This window comes from Dipodomys spectabilis, unplaced genomic scaffold, assembly GCF_019054845.1.
Source record: "Dipodomys spectabilis isolate Male_0828 unplaced genomic scaffold, ASM1905484v1 ptg000050l, whole genome shotgun sequence".
In the NCBI taxonomy this organism is placed as follows: Eukaryota; Metazoa; Chordata; class Mammalia; order Rodentia; family Heteromyidae; genus Dipodomys; species Dipodomys spectabilis.
Window position 1 is genome coordinate 4,137,261 of NW_024870727.1, and position 17,393 is coordinate 4,154,653.

The 17,393-nt window shown below is 36.1% G+C and overlaps 1 protein-coding gene across 1 annotated transcript in view; it reads right to left on the bottom strand.

The window, feature by feature from the left end:
* Naaladl2 (N-acetylated alpha-linked acidic dipeptidase like 2) overlaps nt 1-17,393 on the bottom strand; it is a 910,349-nt gene that overhangs the window by 26,264 nt on the left and 866,692 nt on the right. The window contains exon 13 of the mRNA XM_042678909.1: nt 6,963-7,161. Within this exon, the coding sequence (XP_042534843.1) occupies nt 6,963-7,161 (199 nt within the window). The remainder of the gene's footprint in view (nt 1-6,962; nt 7,162-17,393) is intronic.

The window sequence follows — 17,393 nt, forward strand, 5'->3', positions numbered from 1 at the left end:
TTCTCAATCAAGCTAGTGCTCTAACACTACGCCACATTCCTGTTTCTTTTTTTAAATAAGTTTTTTTATTGTGAAAATACTGTACAGAGGGGTTACAGTTACATGACCAAGGTAATGAGTACATTTCTTATCAAGCATTGTTGCCTCCTCCTTTGTTTTTCTCCTACCATCCCTTCCCTCCCAATTCCACAACTACTCTCCCCCTCCCACCCTCCCCTGCACCCAGCCTAAATTGTAAAGTTCGGTTTTTCAACATAGTGTCTTGTACATCTCATTGTTACAATGGTTCAACCTGTATCTCTACTTAAACATGTTGTTTTTTCCTTCCCCTCCCCAAATTATACCATCAAATACAGTGAAAACAGGGGTTATGCCATGGGGGACGGACATACAAAACAACAAAAAAATCACATGGTACCTTATAAATACGTTAGAAACAATATCAAGAAAGAAAAAAACACTTGTGTCCCTATCTTGGGGTTCATTTCCCTTATCTTCAGCTTATCTGGTCATATCAAAGAAAGATTGGACAAATGGGATTGTATGAAGCTGCAGACCTTCTGCATGGCAAAGGACATAGCTAGCATAGAAAACCCATGGATTGGCAGAAGATCTTCACTAGCCATAAATTGGATAAAAGTCTCATATCTAAAATATACTTGGAACTCCAAAAATTAAATTCCCCATCAACAAGCCCTCAAAGAAACAACTGCCCGATAAATAAGTGGGCTAAAGACTTACAGAGAAACTTCTCTGAAGAGGAAAGAAGGATAGCCAATAGACACATGAAGAAATGCTCAACCTCCAAAGGCATAAAAGAAATGCAAATCAAAACAACGTTGAGATACCACCTCATCCCAGTTAGAACGGCTATAATCAAGAACTCTAATAACAACAGATGCTGGAGGGGATGTGGACAGAAGGGAACCTTACTGCACTGTTGGTGTAAAATTGTTCAACCACTTTGGAAAGTAGTATAAAGGTTCCTCAAAAGACTCCACAAAAAGCTCCCCTATGACCCAGCAATCCCACTTTTGGGCATTTACCCAAATGATCACAAACAAGACCATACTAAAGCTACCAGCACAACTATGTTTATTGCAGCATTATTTATCATAGCTAAGATATGGGACCAACTCAGATGCTCCTCAGTAGATGAATGGATCAAGAAAATGTGGTATATATACACAATGGAATTCTATGCCTCCATCAGAAAGAATGACATTGTCCCATTTGTTAGGAAATGGAAAGACTTGGAAAAAAATATATTAAGTGAAGTAAGCCAGGCCCAAAGAAACATAGTTCCCATGGTTTCCATTATTTGCAACTTGCATATGTCTGGGACAAGTAGAAAATCTCAAAAGCTATGTACATATGACCACATTTCTATTTCTGACTTTTTGCTGGTTAATAAGAGGGTCATGGACATTTCTGCCCAGGCTAGTTTTGAACCTCATATCTCAGCATCCTGAATAGTAAGGATTACAGATGTGTGCCACTGGTACTCAGTTTATTTGCTTTTTTTAACTGAATATTTGTTTTCATCCAAAACGGTTGAAATTCTCCAGAGAGCAAGCAATCAGTACATGTTTATTAAGAATGATATATTCAAAATTTAAAAAAAATGAAAGATATATCACTGCAGTGATGCAGGGAGGGATAAATTTGGGTGTCATTTGATTTTAAAACATTTTCTTCCTTGGTAGTGTACTATACAATTATTTTTATTTTGTAAATCTTGTATAGGATTTTACAGTTTATAAATAATTTTCTCATATCTTATTAAATTTTTATCTTAATATGGATAGCCCTTTGAGATTTCTTATTTTAAAAATAAGCAATGAATACATAGATATGATAGATAATTAATTTGAAACATGTTATCCAAGTAGAAAAGGCAAATTTATCTATTCAAATCTCTTTCTGCATTAACAGTTTCATTCTGTTAAAGATCTTCTGTAAGATCTTTTGTTGAAAGGTGCTATGCTGACAATAAATGGCAATATTAATAGTAAATTGCATGAAAAAGAGATGGAATAATTCAATACAGAAAAGATAGCCTTCAAATTAAAATATGGAAAAACTGCACAATTCTGGACAAAACTACTGAATCTACAGCCACCTATTTATATTATGAAAATAAAACATCTAAAAGACAATGCAGAAGCAAATCTTGGAGACCTTGGGTTTGATCATCGCTTTCGGAATGTAACAATGAAAGCACAGTTGGTAAGCTAGAGATCATGAGGGTTAAAATCACCTGGCCCATAACTGATACTGAATAGAATGAAAGGTCCACTATATACTAGGAGGACACCTTTGCATAACACTTAACTGATAAATAATGGATATCTAAACTATAACAAGAATTATTAAAACTCAACAGTTAGAAAGAAAAGAAGCAAGTAAGCAAAATAATCAGAATGAAGCCAGGCACACGTTGCACCCACCATGATCCTAGATACTCAGGAGGCTGAAATGTAAAGAGTTCGGTTTGAAGCCAGCCTGGGCAAAAAAGTCAGTGAGACTATTATCTATTCAGAAAAAGCTAGAAGTGGAAGTAGTGCTGTGGCTCAAGTTGTTCAAGTGGTAGAGTGCTAGCTCTTGAGCAAAAGAACTTAGGGATATCATGCGGGCCCTGAGTTCAAATCCCATGACTGTCGGAAGAAGGAAAGAAAGAGAGAGAGAGAGACAGAGAGACAGAAAGGGAGGGAGGGAGAAGGGAGGGAGAAGAAAGGAAGGAAGGAAGAGAGGGAGGGAGGGAGGGAGGAAGGGAACTGAAAGTGTTGCTGTGCTATGGCTCAAGTGGTAAAGCACTAGCCTTGAGCACAGAGATGCTCAAGGACACTACCCAAACCCTGAGCTCAAGCCTCAGGACCATCAAAAAAAAAAAAAAAAAACCATATCTCTGCAGAAAACGTAGGGATGGAAAATTAGCATATCAAAAGTAGTTCAATATCATATGCCATTAAGCAATTGTGAATTGAAATTGCTAGATACAAATGTACATTTTTGTCCATCACGGGGCTTTTACTCAAGGCTGGAGCACTGTTGCTGAGCTTTTTTCCTCGAGAATCTCCAAGAAATGGAAACGAGAGGTTTCTTAATTGTACGATTGGTGGTTCTTTTTAAATTTTTCTTTCCTTTTTTCTTTGGGTTTATTTCCTTTTGTAGCTGCTTTTGTTTTCTGTACTCTTTGTTTTTATCTGATTTTGAGAGGGGAAGGGGGAACACAGAAACTGTGGGACAAAGGATGAACCAACCAAAGGACCATATAAGATGATGCTAAGCAAAATGAACCCATGATAGAGACACAAGAGGTTTTATTATTCTTGCTGTTGTTTTTAATGTATTTATGATGTACTGTGTCATTGTTTTTGTTTATTTTGTAGTTCTTCTTCCATGGTATAACCCCTGTTTTCACTGTATTTGATTCACTGCATCTTGTTATATACATTTTTCTAGTTTGGAGAGAGGAAGAGAAATAACAAATGCTGAAATAAGGATACAGTTTGACCCACTGTAACAATGAGATGCACAAGACGCTATGCTGAAAATGAACTTTACAATTTGGAGGCAAAGAGAGGAGTTGGGAAGGTGGAGAGGGAAGGGATGGTAGGGGAAATACAAAGGAGGAGGTAACAATGCTCAATAGGAAATGTACTCATTACCTTACTCATGTAACTGTAACCCCTCTGTACAGTATTTTTACAATAAAAAATATACACTAAGAAAGGGTGAACCAAGTCAGCAGTGATACTTACTCGACACTATGTTGGAAATGAACATTTTGGTGGAGGGAGTTGAGATGGGGGGGCAAAATTGGCAGAAAATGACAGAGGGGGTGACACTGTTCAAAAAGAAATGTACTCATTAGCTGACTTACGTAACTGTAACCCCTCTGTACATCACCTTTACAATATTTTTTAAATGTACTTCTTACAAAATCTAATGGCAGGGGATGGGAAGGTGGCTCAGTAGTAGAGTGCTTGCCTTGCATGCCTGAGGCCCTGGGTTCGATTCCTCAGCACCACTTAAGCAAAAAGAAAAACCCAGAAGTGGCTCTGTGGCTCAAGTGGTAGAGCGCTAGCCATGAGCTCAAGAGCTGAGGGACAGCTCCCAGGCCCAGAGTTCAGGCCCTACGACTGGACTCCCCCCCCAAAAATCTAATGGCAATCAGTATCATCAGCAAATATTAGTTTGGATTGGAGCAATACAAAAATCCAATTTAGTGCTAGCCTGAAGGAAAAATGTAACTGCTACGGTTTTCTTTCTCTTTCTATCTTTCTTTCTATCTTTCTTTCTTTCTCTTTCTTTCTTTCCCTCCCTTCCTTCCTTCCTTCCTTCCTTCCTTCCTTCCTTCCTTCCTTCCTTCCTTCCTTCCTTCCTTCCTTCCTTCCTTCTTTCCTTCCTTCCTTCCTTCCTTCTCTCTCTTGAAGCAAGGACCTGGACACTTTCCCTGAGCTTTTCTGCTCAAAGTTAGTGTTCTACCACTTTGAGTCTTAGCTCCAGTTCTAGTTGGTAATGGGAGATAAGAGAACAGGAAGTTTCCTGCTTTGGATGGCTTTGAATCATAACCCTCTAAGTAGCTAGGATTACAGGCATGAGCCATCAGCACCTGGTTGTAACAATCACTATTGAAGATAATTTCTTACAAAGCTAAACACAGCCTTACCATTTGACCCTGAAATTGAGCGACCTTGTAATAAATGAAAATGTAATATAGTGCCAAAATATTGACCTACAGGATTTCAATATTTTAAAAAATCTCTGATGTTAGTTACAATATTGTTTAACCATCAACATATTAAAGCTTTCAAACTTGACATATATGATTCGTTGTAATCATAATAACCAGAAAAAACTTGTTTAATGAGTATTCAATGAGGGGTAGACAATTGCTTCTCTATCAATTCAAAAGAAGTTCATACATATTGCTAAAAGAGGAATAAAATGCAGAGAGATAATTCAATTTTATAGAAGGATCTTGTACATTGAGGCTAAGTGCCAACAAGAGCAAATGAGGAAAATTGAGTACCTCATCCTATACCAAACTAATATCTTCATGTATAATTTTGTTGTTTTAGTTTGATAAGTGAAGGAAACAGAATAATTTGGAAATGTACCCTAAAACATAATTTTCCTACTCTGATAAGTATAGAAATTAAGATGTGGAGTCCCAGGAGGTTGCTTCCTGTAAGACTGCAGTCTGAAGCCTGCCCAACAGAAAAATCTGAGCGACTCCATCTCCACAATAACCAGCAAAGAGCCTGGGTAGACACTTGACTCAAGTGGTAGAGTGCCAGCTGTGAGCAAGCAAGATGAGTCACTTCAAGGCCTAAGTTCAAACACCGTCATTGCCATAAAAACTAAAAAGAGATACAGAGGGATTAAGTGCTTGCTACATCACAGAAGCTGGGAGCAAAGCTCACCAACCTAAACCTCATATTGCCCAAATAAGCAAGTGCTTCAAGACCCAGCTTGTACCCTGAAATTTACATAGACAGAGCATCAATACCTTATAAGAAACTCAGTATCATTAGTCATTCAGGAACATTGTTTCTTAGATTCTTTCTCATGTATAATTAAGATTTTTATACCCTTATGTCAGTTCTTTTGTTCCAAAATGACCTTTGCTCATATGCATTTTGTCTTGCCTAAGGCTTATCGTGAGAAACTTTAAGGATAAAGAACAAAGAAATGCCAGGGAGAGCAAAGAGCAGAGGAGTATTTAGCCTGAACTTTCATTCATAGATATATAAGTATATAAATGTGTACATACATATATGTTTCTGTATCTATGTATATATACATGTATATATACACATACATATGTGCATACATATACATGTAGATACAAATATATGTATATGTGCATTTTGACATTAATTTGACATATATTAAGTGTATAGAAATTATTTTGTACTTTCAATTGCAATATGTTGTTTATATACTATATATCCTAACATATACATATACATATATGTTCACATATATACGTATTACAGCCTGTAAAAGAATCAATACTCAGTTGAATAAATGTATGGAAGATATAAAATTCCTATCTATCAAAAACACCCTAAAAGCAGAAGGATGTTGTACTTATTTTGTAATCTATATATTCTTATCTAATACCCCTGGTATTGGATAATTTTTAACATATCTCTTGTAGCCTCATGTGTGATATATGCCTGTAATTCTGGCTACTGGGAAGGTAGAAGTAGGAGGATTACAAGTTCAAGGCCAGCTCAAGCAAAATGAGAGATATCTTAAAAAGATAAGAAGGATTGGCATGGCTGGAGTGGAAAAGTAATTGGTAAGCAAGCATGAGATTTTGAGGGATAACCCTCCCCTAGTACTTCAAAAATAAAATGTACTCTCTTGTAACTCTAGACAAATATTCCTACATCTTTAGTTATTTTGAAAACCATCTATATTTAGTCTCATCTGAATACTAAGCTTGGTTGCCATCCTCATAAAAGATAGCCTTTACAGTTAACTATAAGGTTGTAGATATGGTCTCACAGTACAAAATAGCCTGAGATCCTCACTCCTGCCACTTAGCTAAGTACATTTTCTCCATTACAACTTTAACTCCATTGGCTTTTCAATAACCATGTCATATCTGACTCGTTGAAATTCATCCAAAATCATCTGGCCATGTTCTATGTGATATACTTGATGTCATACTGCTCAACAAAGTTCTATTGCATGTGTGTGTGTGTGTGTGTGTGTGTGTGTGTGTGTGTGTGTGTGTGTGTATGTACTATATACTTAGAGACATGCACATACATTTGAGCTTCTTTTGGGAGGAGGGATCTGATTCTCAATTCATAAATATGCTAGCTGTTTTATAGTCTTCATTAGATAGTGCTATGGTCTCAGAAGATACACAATTTGGAAGTTAAATAAAAACTCCGATTGAGGGAATATATATACACTTGATGGTGTATATAACCTACCTGTAAAACCCTGGTGGCACCTGTTGTACCAGAAAGCTCTTCTCCATGTCTTGGAGGATGTCATTCAGCATGCGGACCCGGGTGGGGGCTCTCTCCTTGGGGTCGTTAGCTGGTCGCATCTCATTTGACTGGAAGAGTTCAGTACTCTCCCGCAGGCGTGAGGCCATGTCTAGCAGCTGATGAGTACAAGGCTGATCACCTGGTGGAAACAAATGAGCCCATTTCAGAGGAGACATTCTCAATGTGGCAAAATAGTCATGCCTCTAAGGTACAAACCACCAGACCACTGAAGACTGAGTGGGTTATTGTAGGCAATTCTCTTCTTTCTGTGGCCTACCAAAAGCAAAGCTTTATGTATTTAAATCTCACCTGGCACAAGGCAAAGCTTCAACATCAATTCAACATTGATGATATATTCATTCTGTCCAAAGTACCATCTAAACTTGTTTATACTCTATTAAAATAAATTCACTGTTACTGTTAATAATAATTGCAGTAAAGTGAAACTGATAATTAAAGTATGTTTTGCTTTAGAAGGGAAACATTGTACAGAAAGAAATGCAACCATTACCTGACTTATGAAACAGTAACCCCTCAATACAAAAACAGTAAAATAATATTTTTAAAAAGCATGCAGTGCTCTAGAAGTTATGTCAAGAATTGTACATAATTATCTTATTTAATATTCATCACAGATTTTAATTATCTTATTCAAAATTTCCCAATTCTATGTAGTTATTTCCTTTTCCTTTGATATCTATCACACCTTACATCTGTATTATAGAACTTGAGAGTAAAGTTAAGCAACATGTAACAAGTCAATAAGTAACATACAGTACAAGTTAAGAAACCTAGTCTTTCATTGGTCAGTCATGGGGCTTAAATTCCAGGCCTGGGCACTGTCCCTAAGCTCTTCAGCTCAAGGCAAGCACTATACCATTTGAGTCACAGCACCACTTCCAGCTTTTTCTGTTTATGTGGTGATGAGGAATCGAACCCAGGGCCTCATGCATGCGAGGCAAGCACTCTACCACTGAGTCACCTTCCCAGCCCCTAGTCTTCCTAAATTAAAGCATTCATGCTCACCATGTCAAATTCTGTATTTGGGGGAAACCATATATGAAGCCATCTTTTCTTCTGAGACTAGGAGGTATGTAGTGATATGTAGAGATATGGAGTGATATATCTCTACATGCCTGTAGATTCTTTACCTTTACTAGAAATTTTCTGTAATGTAAACTTGAAACTATGAAATCTACCAAAGATTGCCCTAAAAACTTTACATTGTTATGTTTTGCTCTTCAAATGATTAGTCTTTTGCTTTGTTTTTTTCTTATTTTGGAGAGTTAGTTATTGGAATCCATTCTTATAATAATCATACTCCGTAAAGATCCACAGTCATTCTTTAGAGAAAAGAAACTCTAGTCCTCTAATTCATCCCTGGTTTTGGTCAAGTGACTTTAACTGCCTGCTCTAGCACATTGTACTCAAAGTTACTATTCTTAGTGTCCTTAACTGTAAAATGAAAGTAATAATAATAAAGTAATCAAACAAAGCTACTTCAAAGGTTTGTTATAACAATTAAATGATGAACACTTACAAATTACATCATTTCCCTTTGATGTTCCCAGGCGATATGAGTGGGCAGCCCTCTTTTCCCACTGCTAAACCCAGCCTGGAAGAACCAGCATCTCAAAGACTGAGGACTACTTATACCACAAAGGGGCAGAGGGTCTCTTCCTCCCTAGGTGAAGAAGGAATATCTTCTGGGAAATCTAAGTCAGCACTCCTAAGAGTGAGGATTTGAAGTAGGCAAATGGAAGGATAAAAGGGAGCATTAGGGGGTCTTCATTCAAGATAACATAAAAGAAAGGTCAACTTTTTCCATGTGAAATGTACAAATGTCACCATTTCTCCCAACACTTGGTGTTGATGACAATGCAAATTCCCAGAAGTGTTCAATCTGTCTAGGAGTAGATTTCAGGAATGTCTAGCTTAACATGCCTGTTGAATCAGTCTGTGTGCTCTGTAGTTTAAGAAACACTGTCCAAAGGACATATGCTAATTAAAGAAAAAAAAACAGTTAAAGGCAGAGCTGATACCTAAAATGAGACTGCCGCAGTCTGATCAGTAACTTCTAATAGAATGATTGCTACAGGCCAGAAGTTTCTCACTAAATGAAAGCAGATCCAGTATGGTATGTTTATAAAATGTCTAAGGAACAATAAAAGAAAATGATGTAAAGAAATAATCCATTAAGCCTGACGCTGGTGGCTCAAGCCTGTGATTCTAGCTACTCAGGAGGCTGAGATCTGAGGATCGCGGTTGAAAGCCAGCTCGGGCAGCAAAGTCTGTGAGACTCTTATCTCCAATAAACTACTAGAAAACCGGAAGTGGCACTGTGGCTCGAGTGGTAGAGCGCTGAAGAGCGCAGGGACAGTGCCCAAGCCCTGAGATCAAGCCCCACAACTGACCAAAAAAAAAAAGAAAGAAAGAAAGAAAGGAAGGAAGGAAGGAAGGAAGAAAGAAAGAAAGAATCCATTATATAAAGCTAGAAAGAAAGAAAGAAAGAAAAAAAGAAAGAAAGAAAGAAAGAAAGAAAGAAAGAATCCATTATATAAAGCTAGCAAAGACATATACATCCAGGCTTACAAGGAACATTCTACCAGAATATAATAACTTTTTTTGGTATTATATTTTTATAAGTCTAGTCAACGATTATGGTAGAAGAAATAGTATTTGAAGTATCTTTCTGTTCACTAAAGTTAATGAGTAAAGTGTATTTTAGTAGTTTGCAAGTGTTTAACATTTACTGTTTTAACGTGCATTACACAGACATTAATTAATTATTTTATTCTGTTTTACAACAAAACCTGACATTACAAGAGGATGTATTTAGTTCATTTTTGAAACCATAGCATCCAAATAACAGGACCTCTTTATGGGGACAACTCATTTCTTAAATTATGGCTGTTCACAAAAGTTAAAGTTTCAAGGAAATATCTTTGCATAAGGACAGAGTAAGTTGAATAAGGCACATTTAGACTTCAGTAGAATAGAAAGACTGAACAACAGAAAAAACAAGTTTGACATCCTTGAGAGTCTTCCATTTAAAAAAGAAAAATCTCTTCTGATCTAACATACACTGCAGAATTGAAGCCATTATTACCGAATCAAGTGAGACAAATTGTACCATTCTACCTTATTTATCTCTAAATGAATTTATCCCTCATGGTAGTGTAGATGTAGGAAATTGACAGCTTTAGGAACCAGTTGGTTCCAGAAAAGAACCTGATAATAGAAATCTGCCGACCACACCATACTTCTCAGGTATGAGGTTACAAATTGAACAGGAGTTCTACTTTCAATGTTCACTCAATCATTTTGATATATATCATTTCAAAGATTCCTACTAGTCATGTCTCTGTCAATTAGAGCTTGTTGCTACTTTAAATAAGACCCAGAAAAAATGTCACTCTCTCTAGAGAAGATTTGTGACCTAAATGACTGATTTCTGTTGGGGAGGAAATGAAGGTCTGTTTATTCATTGTCATTTACCTGCACCTAGAATTTCACCAGGCATATCATTCAATCAATGAATTAGTGTGTTAGATAGTTTTATCCTAGCATTTGCAATACTGTTATCCTTCTCTACGTCATTTGTCTTGTCTTTATGATGGAAAAGAATCCCACAGGATCAGCAATTACATTTTATTTGCGTTTATATCACCAGATGCTTACACAATAGCTTTTCTGCAGTTGCCATTTATCAAAAAATTTGTTGATTCAATGGTGAAATAGAAGATATTATCTAATTTGAGATATATTATTATATTAAGCAATGTCTATAAAACCATTCAGTGAGCTGAACAAAAAGAGGAGACTATTTTATGGTAACGTATGTTAAATGAAACTAAATTGATTAAAATATTTCCTACAAATAATCCATAAAAACTATATATATGTATATCTATTTATATAGATATACATATAACAATTTAATAGGCCTACTGAATGTCAGAACATAGTGTGAAATGAAGGCTGGGAATATCTGAAATGTTAAAAATATCAAGTTCTAGGGCCAAAAAAACTAAATGGAAAATAGATATTTCTTTGGGGAAAATTTTTACAGTTATTTTTATGTTATATACGTGGAGTCTAAATTTCAGGAATTTGGTATCAAAGACCAGATAAGAGTTTGGTCTGCTTAATTACTACCCAAGTGGTCTCCAGTAAATGATTTTAATCCTATTCTTCTGTATCTTTGGAGAAAATGGAAAATTGGCCTTTTACTTTCTAAATGCACAACTCACTATGCATGCAATTATTATTACTAGGGTACAAAAAAGAAATACAAGTTCCTTCCAACATATTTTTGAAAACCATGGAAATAAATACTCTTGTGGTATGTTTTAGTTTATCCTCAAAAGTTTACATTATCATTTTTAACGTCTGTGACCTACGAAGTGCAGTACAGTGTTCCCTAAATCTACTTTAAGGAGAATTCTTGATCCTCTTCTGTAAGGTCTATGAATCTAGAGCTATATTTTCTTTCCATAAGTTGACACTAAAGAAGGGAAACGATAGGATAAAGTGACAAGAATTACATAGATAACTTAAAATGAGTTTCATATATCTTTGTTCTTGAGGAAAAGCCTTTGGTGTTACAGAAATATTAACATTCAAGCAACATAATACAAATAATTAAAACTGCTTGCTAAATTTATCTTATGAGAGACAACTGAAATTCACTTCTAAAGTTCAACCAGGATATTTGCATCTCAAAGTAAAATGCATTTATGCTCTTATAAATCCCTATTTTCTATAAGTACTAGGAAATAAGCAATGACACCTAAGATTAGATCTCTAATCTTCAGATTTTTCCAGATCTACTTAGAAATAGACCAAATAGAGTTAAATCTACAAAAATTGTAAATGTCATGTTACATAAATGCTTGGGAGGATGAGTAACATTGTGTAGTAGAATGTTTCAGGGAAAGCCTGTAACTTAAGGAACAGATTGTGGTATTATCAAACATTCAAAGATATCTCAAGCTCTTGCAAAGTCTGGTCTTTTATCTAGATTAAAGCATTTGAAAAAGCATGTCCCCTAAACTGTGGGGACATGAGAGCCCCATGGGAGCTTAGAGAAGTAGAGGAAGAGTGATTGGATGATGTGGGTATGGAAAGCCTGATGCCAAAGTGAAACCGCTGGTTTGTATGTTTGCGTTTGTGTTTGAGTAAAGGCTTATGATGCTAAGTCCTTGACATTACACAATGATCCTGCCCAAACACAGAATAAATGCTTATTCTTTCCTTCCCCTAATCTTTTCTTTTTTCATTTGCCCATTTTATTTATTTATTATTTTTGAATATTTTTATTTACAGATGTAAGTAGTTGTACATAGTTGTACACCATTCACCAGAGTTGTGTATGAATACAGTGCATCCTAATCAATCTCACCCTTTTCAATGTTCTCACCCATCTCTCCCAACTCCCATCCCCTACTTCCTTTATTCATCTTAATTTTAGGCTACGTATTGATTTTTTTTTTTGCAATTTCACAAAGCAGTTTATGTGTACAATGCAGCTTGATCTGTGTTACCACCTCAACATCTTCAACCACCTTCAACCCACCCTGTCCCTTATATTTTTCAATTCTGTGGTATATACAAGGAGTTATTGCCTGTTCTCCCCTCTTCCCCTTTTATTCCTCTACCCCTCTCACCTTGCTGCACCTGTTCCTTTTGAAAGTACCCATTTCCCCAGTCCTCACTCTTTACTACATCCAGATAGCCTGTTATCTACCTGTAGAAATTGCCCTTTGACTTGTAAATCAAAACTTCTTCAAGCTAAAATGTACTCTCAGATCTATTCAAATCACAGGATGGAAGAAATTATGGAGTTTATTGAGTCTGTCAATCAAACTCCTCACATCTATTGGTTGTATGAATATATATTATCAATAATCCCTTCTTTACCAACATAGCTTCCACTGGACAGAACCAGCAAATAATGCTCACATCTTCTTTTCCTCTTCCCTCAGTACTCCTATAAGTAGTCCTTAACTTCAAACTATTACATTCTATTAGTTTCTTCTAATGAAAAGAAGAGAGCTGGATACTATAAAACAATATTAGTAAAGAGAAGAAAAGAAGCAGATAGATGAATGATGAGAGGAAGGGAGGGACCAACAGTAGAGACAAGGGATATGGGGTAGATTTTGAGATCTCTGCATTCCATCTTTAAAAGGGTCTAAAATGTACTAGAGGTGACAAATTCTCCCCACTAAGGGAATTTCTTGACTTCTAGAAGGTCTTCACTCAGCATTCTGCCCTGAGAGTGTGCTTCATGAGACAGTTCAGGACTTGGAATCTGACAGACTTGTATTCTGTGGTATATACAAGGAATTCTTGCCTGGTTCATGTTCTAACTTGTGACTTCTTCAGTGCATATTTCTGGACAAGATTCAATATCTCTATGAGACTGAATTCCTTAATCTTTAAATTGGAATTAACTCTTAGGTCAGCTCTTTGAGTTAAAATGCACTTGAGTTATGCACAGACCTACTATTATAACAAGGCACTTCATAACTTGGTGTCTTATTGGTATAAACCCCTATGTATTCATTCTATTTTACAACTCATACATTTTGTATATATGTATGTATATATGTATGTGTGTATACATATATGTGTGTATACATATATTCCTATATGTCACATATTTGTCATGTATATGTCATTGTGTTATAGATATAGATAGATAGATAGATAGATAGATAGATAGATAGATAGATAGATAGATAGATAGATAGTAGAGATAGAGGCAGGGGATCTTTCCTGGTGCTTGCTAAGCAAGTGATCTATCACTCATTACTTAAAAAAATCTTGCACAGGTATGTCTGGACTATCCTGGACTATGATTAAACTAAATATATTTCTTATCTATTTGAGATGACAGACATATACCACTGTCCTTGTATTGATTAGCGCAAGGCTTTCACATTTATGCCTAGACTGGCCTTGAACTGAGATTCCCTGATCTATGCCCCTGGCATAGGTAGGGTTTACATCCACGCTGTCAATTCTTATCTCTTCAACCCCCAGCTATAACTGTCCTATTATAAAGAGTGGTTTTACAGTCTACTACTGTGGTCCCTTAAGAGTTTCATAGTCTAAAATTTTTCAGATTTGTATTTAATATTCACTTTTGCATCTTCCGTTTCCATTTTATGAGGGTAGTTCTTAAAGCCCTGTCAATTTTCTTTTAAATTAAGAGAGAAGTATACTGCACATACTTTAAAACTACATGTTTATATTACAAACAAAGACATTCCTTCATAGCATTTCACAGAACCTATTCTTCTATGGATGAGTCTATCATAGTTCTAAAGGTGCTAACAATTGCACAATCACAGCTTTGACTTCACTGATTTCTAGTGTCAAGAAATACTTTGATTTATGTTCTGAATAATACAACAGTTAAGGGCAGAACAGAAGTTATTGGGTATGTGTGTATTATATAATAGTATCTTCACAACATCTGTGGCATTACTAAGGAAAAAGAAAGAAATTGCCAATACAATTTTAGCAAGTGGAAACAATAGTTCTTCATTATCCTCCATTTCTCTGATTCATGTTGCCCGCATTATGATTAATCTCAATGAATCATCTCAGGTACTTAAAGACATTAAACAAACAAAACTCAGATAGAGAAAGAAATTTGGAGACTAGGGAGCTACAGATATTTAAGTAATCTAACACTGATTTAACAATGTACAAATAAAAGGATATTACTTAAAATAACTATGCCTACATGCTGGAAATTATCCAATATTCCCAGGAGCCAAGACAGCTGCAAATCTAAGAAAATTTTCAACACTACATGAAATAAATTCCCCCACCAGTGTCTATTGGCCTGGTGGAGAAATTGACCCAAGAGCTCCTTGCATGTTTCACAGATGCAACACAGAGTGCACGAGCACCGTGTGCGAGAGAGCACATGATCAGCTGCTGAGAAACTGTGCAAATTGCTCTCAAATGAACTGTCTTCATGTATGATTCTTCTTAGAATTGTCTGCCCGAGGCAGATAGTAATTGGGGTGTTTGTGTGCATAGAGAGGTGCTGTCCCTGAGTTTTGGGGCTCAAGGCCCAAGGCCTCAAGAATCTCATGGACTTTCCTGCCAGGGCTGGCTTTGAACCACAATCTTCAGATCTCAGCTTCCTGAGTAGCTAGAATGTCAGGCGTGAATCCTGGATGCCTGGCTCAATTGTATATTTAATAATATATGTGACTTTACACCATATAGATTGGCTAAACTACAAAATGGAGGAAAAACCCACAAACAAAAATCAAACAAAAATTGGTCAACATGGCAGTCAGAATACATAAGCGCTATGTTATGTCAGGATTCAGGTAGTTTGTTTTTGTTGTTTTGTTTTTCATTTTTTATTTTAAAATTAAAACTCAAGGCCTTTTGCAAAAGTATTTTTCTGTAAGTCAGGCAACAGTGGCTCACATCTGTATACCTATTTAGGAAGATACGATCTGAGGATAGCTGAGCCAGCCTAAGCAAGAAAGTCCATAGGTTCTTATCTTCAATTAATCACCAAAAAGAAGCAGTGGAGCTGTGGCTCAAATAGTAAATCACCAGGCTTGAGAGAGAAAGCTAAGCAAGGGTACAAGGCCCTGATTACAAGCCTGAGTGCCAAAGAAAGAAAGAGAAATCGAGAGAGAGAGAGAGAGAGAGAGAGAGAGAGAGATGCATATAAACTTTGAAGTGTTACAAGTGAGACAGTATATATAAAATAAGGGTGGATAGCTCTTTACTGTCATAGGCACAAGGCTCTATCTTGAAAACACAGGTAGAAAGAAAAATGTAGTACAATAGACCATTATTATAACAAAGTAGGAAAACTGAGAAGTCAGAAACAAATTGCAATCAATGTAATGCAAAAAGCAAATGTGGGAGAAGCTGAGAGCAAGGACAGAAAGGATGATCACAAAGGCAATCTGTATGAATAGCTGCAAATTGGCAGGCAGGAGATAAACAAAAGAAGAAGCACAATTCTGAGGAACACAAAAGGAACCACACTTCTGGAATAAAAACTGATGGAGGCTATCTGATAATAATGTTAGTTCAAAGAAAAATAGGAGGCAGGGAGAAATCCTAGCTTAAGTAAACAAATATTACTAACAATGTGGATTGAAATCAAGTTTTACTAGTGATCCAGCTTTCCTCAATCTTTTGTTGGGTTGCATGTGGATTATCAATATAAAACACAATCTTTAATATAGTGATACTGTCTGAATTCACAGAAAAGTCCAATGAGCATTGAGACCATCTCTTTTTAGAAGTTAACACACAGTGGATTGACAATTGTTTATAAAGTTGTCCCTCTGCTATTTAAGCAATCAAGCTAAGATATTTCTCATGGAATGCCTTGAATTTCTAATTACATAAAATAATACTCATTTTCAGAAAGACCTATTCAGGTCAAATCATGATTGGAATTCCCATGGGAAGAATATCTTTCTTTAGAATTGATACAACCTAGGGCAGATTATCCTGGACTTGTTAAGGAGCTCAAAACATCAGGAACAAGCCCACTGATTATTCTGTGTGCACAAATAGGCCCACACAGAGCTGGAACTGGTAGTAATTAAAACCAAGATTGGAGACAGATGGGCTGAGAACTAGAGTCATTCAATTTGTACTGCCCATAACTTAATTTTGCCAATTGGGAAATTCACTTTCTATTGCTCAAAAAGAAAATTAAACAGATTAGATAGGTCTCAATCACTTGTGATTGCAGAAAAGGACCAAGTGACACTTAAAAATTCAAACTGTAAATTGAAGAAGACACAGGATACTTGTCTTAGGGGCATCTTCACCTTGAAATACTATTTCTTCTTCTAAAATGAAGTGACTGGCTTTAATGAACTATTAGAGCTAATAAAAAAAAAGCAAAAGAAAACCCCAATCAAATCTTCAGTGTCAGTTATTCGAAATATGAACAGAAATGATGCCAACAACTATTTGATATTTATCAAGACAACCAGGAGGTGGCAACAAGCCACACTGTTCAGAATTATATATCCTGCTGAGTTTGCTTGCACTAAATAATGTCTACATAGCCTGATCAAATGAAAATGGGCTTTCATTTTATTTGGTCAAATGCTACTTTGATAATAATCCAAGATAATTAGCATTCAGAATTTTGACAAAGTAAAATAGCCAAAAATCATTAGTGCTATAAAGTCATTAATTATTTTATCTTATTGTTTTACACATTCACAAATGGGTGAAGTAGATGACAGAAAACAGAATATTAAAAGCTCCACTTTTTATTCTGCTTCCACGCTCAAGGGTGTGGTGCTATTTTATTTTTTCTGGCTGTCTTATTCGGGGGTGGCTAACTAGTAC